We start from the raw sequence: 8,302 nt of genomic DNA, 5'->3' as shown, positions 1-8,302 counted from the left end.
CGGTGATCTCATACTTCCTTCCAATTGTCAATGTATAGGCTCAATAGTAACAAAATTCCAAATAAAATTTTCTTTTCAAATGTTATATTTTATATTTTTCGTGCAACGCGCGAGTACGAATATTAGTTTAAATAAGAACACTGGCAGTTTAAACCAGATGCAATATTCACAAAACCTCCAAATTATAAGAATGTTAAATATGGATGTTTTAGAACCACTGCAATTTCTTGCTTATTGTGGCAGTTCTTTAAAGTCACTATTTCACAACTGACGTAATATTCACACTTTTTTGAGGTGTTGTTACCTCAATGTAATGTCTCATATAGGATGCAAATCAACAAATACAACAAAAATAAGTAAGTACATGTGTGTCATACTATTGTCATGTTTTCGTGCACGAATTAACTGTCTTTCCTTATCTGTACTTGGTTGAAATGACTAGACTCGTGAGTCAAAATTTCACATTACCACAACAAATAATTGATCCCATTAATGGAATAGATTCTCACTTGAAACGCATTAAACGAGGCTTTTCCTCAATAGCTTTCTCCTTCGGATCAATTTTTCAAATGACGATTAAACAAAACCAAATTTATAGCCTGTTTTCTTTCAAAAAAAGTAGTATTTATTTTAGAGAATTGAGTTGTTTGACTAAGTTTTTAATAAAATTAAAAAAAAGTGATTTTGTATAGTAGCAAAAGTTATTTTTCAAAAGCTAAAAAGGTAGAGTAGTTTTTTTTTCAAAAACACTTTTGGAACCTTGGCCAAATAAAAATACCCCAGTATTAACAAAAATATTTTGGAAATTGATTAGTCAAACACGGCCATTTCTTGGCAAAAGTATTCATTAAAGAACTTAATCTTGGGACTATTATTAAAGAATTTCTTTAATGTTGGCTCACGTCAGCCAACCCCCTAATGTTTAATAGATTTTGTGGTCATAATACTACTACAACTAGTACAAAAAGTTTAAGTGTGGTTATAAAAGAAATAGTACTTCGTATAAACTAGAACTAGAAGTAGAAAAATTGCCACATCATCATCATCCAAACATTTGGCGCTAGCTTTTCTATTTGCACTACAGCCTCTTCTTGTCCTCCAACTCATAATATCCTCTACCCAAAATTGTAGCAGCCATGGGAGCTGGAGGAACCCTCTTCTGTTCTCAGAGTTTTAGTTTTGTAGTTTGTAATTACACTCAAAAAAATCATGCCCAAAATAATCGAGCTTTGGCATTGAAATCAGTACTTGTACACAAATTGACCACTTTTACTAATCAAGATTCAATTTTGACAAAACACCAGAATCTTCCTATTCTTCGACTTAAGGTTGTTACTAGAGCTGCTGATTCCTCTCAGCCATCTTCCTCTGCTATTACTTCCTCCGACAAATCTATTGTCCCCGATGAAGAGTTTTCACTTGCCAAGGTGCTTTCCTTTTCTTTTCTTTTTTATAGTTTTTCTATTGAATTTAACTTTTGTATACTGACACTGTAAAATAATTTACACTATCAAAGTATTTTAACATGTGTAGCAGTTAATCCAGTCTTATTTTTTGTAGTTTACTAATCCTTGATGTTTACCTATAATTATCGTTAAGAGCTTGTTTGGATGGTTGTTATATATAGTTTCATAATGTATCGTATAGTATTGTATTTAAAGTAACAATACGATACAATACAATACAACATGTAACAACCATCCAAACAAGATGTTAGTTAGGTAATAGAAGTTAAATTCTTTTTGATTAATTTCTTTCATGGAAGAAAATTGGGAGGAAAAAGGCCAAAATGGAGCGGAATGATTATTGAGGATTCGTATAGCCGCCAGGCTCAAGCTAGTTTGGGATCAAAACATAGATGTTGTTATTGTAATTTTTTTCATTGATAGGAACTCCCACCTATGCTTAGCTAGTTTGGGATTAAAACATAGTTATTGTTTATTGTAGTTTTTTTCATCGATAGGAACTCCCACCTATGCTTAGCTAGTTTAGGATTAAAACATAGTTATTTTTTATTGTACTTTTTTCATCGATACCAACTCCCACCTATGCTTAGCTAGTTTATTTAGGATTAAAACATAGTTATTGTTTATTGTAGTTTTTTTCATCGATACCAACTCCCACCTATGCTTAGCTAGTTAGGGATCAAAACATAGTTGTTGTTATTGTAGTCTTTTTCATCGATAGGAACTCCCAACTGTGCTTTCACTATTCCCTTTTTTTCCCCACCAAAGGGACTTTTGATTTATAGAGGCTCTTTGGATCTGTCTTGAAAAGTGTCGCGTGAATGATAAATATAGTTGGCACAATGATACTCCCCCGTTTTAATTTGTTTAACACCCTTTTCTATTATGGGAGGTTCTAAAATGTTTTGATAGTGTCTATTTCACTAATAGATAGGTGCCTTGGAGCAATGGTAGGATTATCTCCGTGTGACCTGTAGGTCACGGGTTCGAGCTGTGGAATCGGCACTGACCCTTGCGTTAGGGTACGCAGGATACTTTATGCACGGGCTGCCCTTTTTAGTACTATTCCGCTAATGATATTGTTTTATACAACTTCCTCACAGCTTTCAGTGATTCACTATTCAAATTCTAAATTTTGTTCTGATGTTTCATCTATGAAACTAACAACTGTTTAATAAATATTTTCTTTAACTTCCACTAAGATAATCTGTAAGTCGGTTAATTAACATCTGAAATTTTGTCTAGTCATACATGCTATATGAAATGCAATGGAGGGAGTACATCAGGTGTTAAGAAAACATATGAAGAAGAGGTCAAGGAGTAGGACTAGTAAATTTGAATTTAGTGCAAAACAACTAGTAACTAGATTTTGAGTTAGAAATCTTATACTTTTCTTTCCATTAGAAATTTAAGACGATTTTTAGCTTGACTTGTATCTATATATTCTCTCTAATTCATTTTTATATGACACTCTTTCCTTTTTAATTTGTCCAAAAAGAAAGACAAATTTCTATATTTAGAAACTCTTTCACGCGAAACTTCTCATTTTACTCTTATTGACTTGCACTTATAGCCATATGGAAATGTCGTGGCATGTTTAAAACCACAAGGATAGTTTTTTATGTGCCGAACAGCCGAAAGTTCTTTCTTCGTTAATCTCTGTGCCCAATCAAACACCGTTAATATAAGATGAAGTGGAGGGAGTATTTATTTGAGTTGTAGCTTTTTCAATACCTTTATCTATATCACTGTTGTTGTGTTTAAGTTGTTTTTCTTACTCTATATAAATTATTATTATTTTGTTTTATTATGTGTTTTTCTTTAATAAAATTCACGATTTTGTTGTGCCTTTTTTTATGTTAAAGCCCATATGAACTTGGACTTTTCTTCGTTTTTCGCCTTTGATGTCATTAAGAAAGATTGCATTACTAATCCTCGTACACTCAAATTGCTGGGTCCTGTAATACTGGATTATCACTTGAGCTAGTGAAACATTTGATTTTGACTAAAATGAACGTACCCCTAAATATGTTTTATACGATATCAATATCTCTTACTTCCTTTAAATCTACTGGTCCTGAAGGATTTGTCAATAATTTTCTCTGTAATTGCTGTAATATGCAGGTTTCTTTTGGTGTCATTGGGCTTGGTCTTGGTGTTTCACTTCTCTCGTGAGTATAATTAATTGATCAAGCTTTATACTATTTACTTCCTGGTTGTCCAAATTTACAAAGTAATACTTCTATGGAAAGGAGGGGGATGCAAGTCAATCTCCACAATCCGTAGTTCTTGCCTCCCAAATATTTGACATTCACCGACAAATCTTTTAACAGATATTAGTTTGCATATGTGTTCATATCACACCGTAATAATGACGAAGGAGAGTCAGATTTTTTTTTTTAAATCATAAATGTTTAATGAATGTCGAAAGTTTGGTTAACAATGATTTTAAAATAACAAACACATATAATAACTATGTATTATTCTTTCTTGGTTACATGTTATTGAGTTGCTTTCTTCATCACTATCTTTTGATATCTATAACTAAAATCTATGGTAATGTCTCAAAATCCTTTTGAAGGATAACTGTTAAGTTGTTTAGGATTAGATTAAAAATAGAGCAATTTATTCTAGTGTACTCTTGTATGGGACTGGGTGTAGTTGTTGTTGCTGCTGTTGTTGTTGTTCTATACTCTTTCCGTAATTTCCTCTGATCAAGAACTCTACATGTATGTATAGGCTTTTATATTTGTCCTGTTTTTTTTTTAATAAATGCCCACGCTCTTTAGTTTTTTTTGTTTTGTTTTGTTTTTTCTCTCCCCTTATAGTTTCATAGCAAAGAAAAGAGATTATTGAAGGCACTTTCCCTTTCTTGCTTTCTCATTTTGGACACAATAAATTTGGCATTAAGGCTACTTTGACTGTTCTATTGTTCATTACACTCTACAGGTACGGATTTGGGGCATATTTTAACATCCTTCCTGGTTCCGAGTGGTCTGCATTGATGTTGACTTATGGTTTCCCACTTACTATAATTGGCATGGCTCTTAAGGTGATTTACTTCTCCTTTTGTTGACCTGCTTCTTTGGAGTTATAAGGCCTAGGCTCTTAGTATTGAACAACCGTGTTTCTGGGAGTCTATGTTCTATCAACGGTTGTTTAATTCATTGATGAATATCTTTCTGTTATCAATACATGAATGTGGGGACACACCTTTAGTCCGTAACATTGGTGATTCTGGCATAGAAATCTATTTCGTCTGGAAAACTGACTCTCTTTTACTTTTTAGTATGCAGAGCTCAAGCCTGTGCCATGCATAACGTACTCAGATGCTCAACTACTCAGGGAAAAATGTGCTACTCCAATCCTTAAGCAGGTAATGTTCTTGTCGACTACCGGAAAGCCCTTTTGTTACTCGATGGTTTTCTTAGCATGTTAATCCATACCAAGAAGCTCCAATCTTTTTTGCGAAGTCGTGTAATTTTAGTATCGTTAATCTGCCAAAAGTTTGTGATACTCAGAAGTCAAAGATAATAGTCTCTTTTCAAGTTAAGCATCCTCCTTTTCTTTTCCAACAGCCCTACAATAGTGTTTAGTATTGTGAAAAATACACAGTTTATCGAACCTTGGGCTACACAATTATTACAGCGAGTCCATCTTTGCTCCTCTTAATAAAAAAAATTTCTCTCTTCTATTCCCAGAAGACCAATGTAACTGTGGTCCTTAATGTTCCCCGAAATAACACTGAATGATATATATGTGCTATTCTTATCATAATAAGCATGAACCACAGACTTGGAGATTCATATTGAGATACACTTGGTAACTTGTCGCATATCACTGGGTCAAGTCATGCTTTTGCAATTCCTTATAGGATTCTTCTACTGCGATAAAAATGAGGCAAAATGCCAATGTTTGATATTGGTCATTTGCTACTAATACTTCTTTTGACTGTACTCCCGGATTTCATTTCAGTTATTTCATATTCAGTATGGTTACATTCTCAGATTACTGACTAACTAGTTATAGGATTTTCTTTCTGTAAGGTCAGGAGCGATGTGATAAGATACCGTTATGGGGATGAGCAGCATTTGGACGAGGCATTGAAGCGTATTTTCCAATTTGGACTGGTAAGTTCCCTTAATTTTGTGTTTTACAAACTGATTTTTTAAATATTCAGATTAAATTTTGGCGGATTTTCTTGGAATGGAGATTTAACTTGAGCGGTATGAGAAATTTTCCAGAAAGGCTGTCAATTTCATAGCTGTGGATCTCATCAAAAAACGAAGTACCTTAAAAAAAAGAAAAAGAGAAATTTAAAAAAGAGCATGAAAGGATGGGAGATTAAATGAGAAGCGAACACCTTGGATTTTCTGGTGAAAGTATAAACAAAAATATATGATAGGTCCCTTTCTAATTACTTTGATCTTTGAATGATGTGAGCGTTATAACTCAATGGAAAATAATACTCCTAGCAAAAGGGAGTCTTACGTTGATGTTTCATCTCCACCTCAGAACTTGTCGATCTCACACGTGCTTCATCTATAGGGGAAAATTATGCCCCCGCCAAGGAAATGTTAAAGATATAAATATTTGTGTTTGCATTCTAATAGTTATTTACATAACTGAATTATTTTCATCATGCCATGCAGCTTGAGCAGTGAACTTTCTCATGGCTATTTTATAATTAGCAAGAATAGATACCCAGTTCTTTATGTATGAGTTTTAATCTCTAAGAATCTGCCAAATCCAGAAACTCTGTATCAAGACAACGTTCTTTCTCCTTTTGAAAGATTCTTTAGAAACTTTTTACCGCACTGTGAAGGTGATTGATTTGGGTCTCCAAGAAGCCTTCTAGAAATTTTATGCTTAAATAGTTAGCAGGCAAATACACTCTTGCAAGTTCATCAATTGATGGAATTTAGAGAAAAGAAGTTATCTCAATACTAGTTGCAATGATGTCATCTTCCTATCGTAATCAATTTTCAGGAATATTATTAGGAGGGTTTAACCATCGACTCAAAGCCTGTAAAAGAATAAATTATGTATCCGGTTACTGAAGTTTGAAAATCATCAAGTGCATCCTCAAACTTCCGTGAACTTTTTCCTTCTTTCTTTTGGTTTATGCATGAGCTTGTCTTCCATCTGCTCTTACCTTCTAGCAGCTTCATATCACCGTGACATATCAACGATTTATTCCCCAATTCTGACAGTGATGCACTTTTTTAAGTGTAATAGACACAAAATCTTTGGGAACTAGAATGAACGTCTTTAATAGATTCAATCTATTGACCTTAGGTCTTAGACATCCAAATGTTTCTCTTGATAAAATTTTCTGACTACTCTTCCCTTTTCTCTTTTCATTGCAGGGTGGTGGAATACCACGTAGAAGTGCTCCCATCTTACAAATGATTCGAGAAGAAGTATGCTCGTGAACTTGATTATGTTTCTAATTAATAATTTGCTTCCTCTTATGAAATGATATGCCGAGTAGTTCCTTTATCTATGTTGCTTACTTTCTGTTTTTCTTTTTAACATTGCTTTTGTCACCTATTAGACTATCTATATTTTCTAGATTTTATGAATTATCCTCCCTCCCAAAAATATGAAATCTCAGTGGATCCTACAATTCCACTCTGTTTGGACCTTGGCAGATTCTTTTCTTTTTTTCTAGTGGGTAATGAGTCTGCATCTCTACCCTACTCCACTTAAATACCATGCTTTTGTCCGTGATAGAGTTTGGACTCGCGACACGCGCCTAACCCACACATCACTCATTTTGTTCTTACTACTAGACCAAATCCCCGAGGGCTCAGTTGCTATTTGGCGTTCGCTAAAAATGTTTGTGGATTTTGGTCACTGTCCTTAGAAGCCATCACATAAACAAACTTAAGTAAATCATGTCGCTTGCAAACGGCCTTTTGCTTATTGAGTATTGTCAAGCTCGTTTTCCTTTGAATTTTAATTTCAGCAACTAATTTTATTCTAATTCAGGTGACTGAGGATGGTAAATACTGTCTAGTGCTGGTCTTTGAGGCAAAAGCTCTGCAGTTGTCAGATCTTGAAAAAAGACAGGTGACATAATAATACTGTAATTACCTCCATCTCATCCATATGGTTCTAAAACTTACATTCTAATCTGCTTAAATCTTGGTAGGCAAAATTTGCGTCCTTCTTTGGACCAGGAATATCAGCTGAAATTGGTTAGTTCTGAAGTTTTACTTTTTTGTTGAACTTGTAAGACTTCCAAATTGGACTTGTTTGCACTAACTTTCATAACTTTGTTCCTGCAGCAAAGGGAGAGAAAGATGCACTATATGAAGTACGGCTAATTTCCAATACAACATTGTAGATTGTGAGAAATTTTGTAACTGTGGGTATAGTCTGTTGTTATATAATTCATTCTGCCACATAAATATATTGATATTTCTTCAAAATTGCACTGTACATTGTTGAACCCATAGGAATATATAGAATGATGAAAATTTAAAACCGCACATGGTGCCACATTGTATAAAACCTGCTTTTATTTACCTTGTGCACATCTGTAATTTTTTGAAGAGGTGGTTGATATAATAAATAAAAAATTGCTTGAACGAATTTCCTTGCTAAGATCAAAGAATTGATGGAAGTTGTAAGCAACAATTTCCAATTTCATTTGGAACAATTAAGTTGGCCTGCAAAGTTTGGAATTTCATCTTGTCATTCTTTAGTTGGCTCAATTAGCTTACTACGCCGTCATGGTGCATGTAACGACCGACTTGTCGTTTTAAGAAATTATGTCCTGTCCAGTGACCTAAGGTCTCGAGAAGTTTCACAATATGTATTATGACCCG

The 8,302-nt window shown here is 34.0% G+C and overlaps 1 protein-coding gene across 1 annotated transcript; it reads left to right on the top strand.

Moving 5' to 3' along the window:
* Positions 1-1,021: 1,021 nt before the first annotated feature.
* LOC107820138 (uncharacterized) lies at positions 1,022-8,065 on the top strand. Its single transcript, XM_016646351.2, has 9 exons — positions 1,022-1,427; positions 3,591-3,637; positions 4,416-4,518; positions 4,756-4,842; positions 5,513-5,596; positions 6,836-6,889; positions 7,461-7,541; positions 7,624-7,669; positions 7,760-8,065. Exons 1-9 carry the CDS (start codon positions 1,137-1,139, stop codon positions 7,816-7,818), a joined length of 852 nt encoding a protein of 283 aa, XP_016501837.1. The 5' UTR covers positions 1,022-1,136; the 3' UTR covers positions 7,819-8,065.
* Positions 8,066-8,302: the final 237 nt, after the last annotated feature.

The sequence above is a fragment of the Nicotiana tabacum genome, chromosome 14 (genome assembly GCF_000715075.1).
Source record: "Nicotiana tabacum cultivar K326 chromosome 14, ASM71507v2, whole genome shotgun sequence".
Lineage (NCBI taxonomy): Eukaryota > Viridiplantae > Streptophyta > Magnoliopsida > Solanales > Solanaceae > Nicotiana > Nicotiana tabacum.
This window is presented reverse-complemented; position numbering and strand designations above follow the sequence as displayed.

What these genes read in the sequence shown, in the direction of transcription:
- LOC107820138 (XM_016646351.2), top strand. Translation starts at nt 1,137, where the DNA reads ATGGGAGCTGGAGGAACCCTCTTCTGTTCTCAGAGTTTTAGTTTTGTA. An exon ending in TAATTGGCATGGCTCTTAAG is followed by an intron (nt 4,519 to 4,755) that starts GTGATTTACTTC and finishes TTTACTTTTTAG; the next exon opens with TATGCAGAGCTCAAGCCTGT. An exon ending in CAGATCTTGAAAAAAGACAG is followed by an intron (nt 7,542 to 7,623) that starts GTGACATAATAA and finishes AAATCTTGGTAG; the next exon opens with GCAAAATTTGCGTCCTTCTT.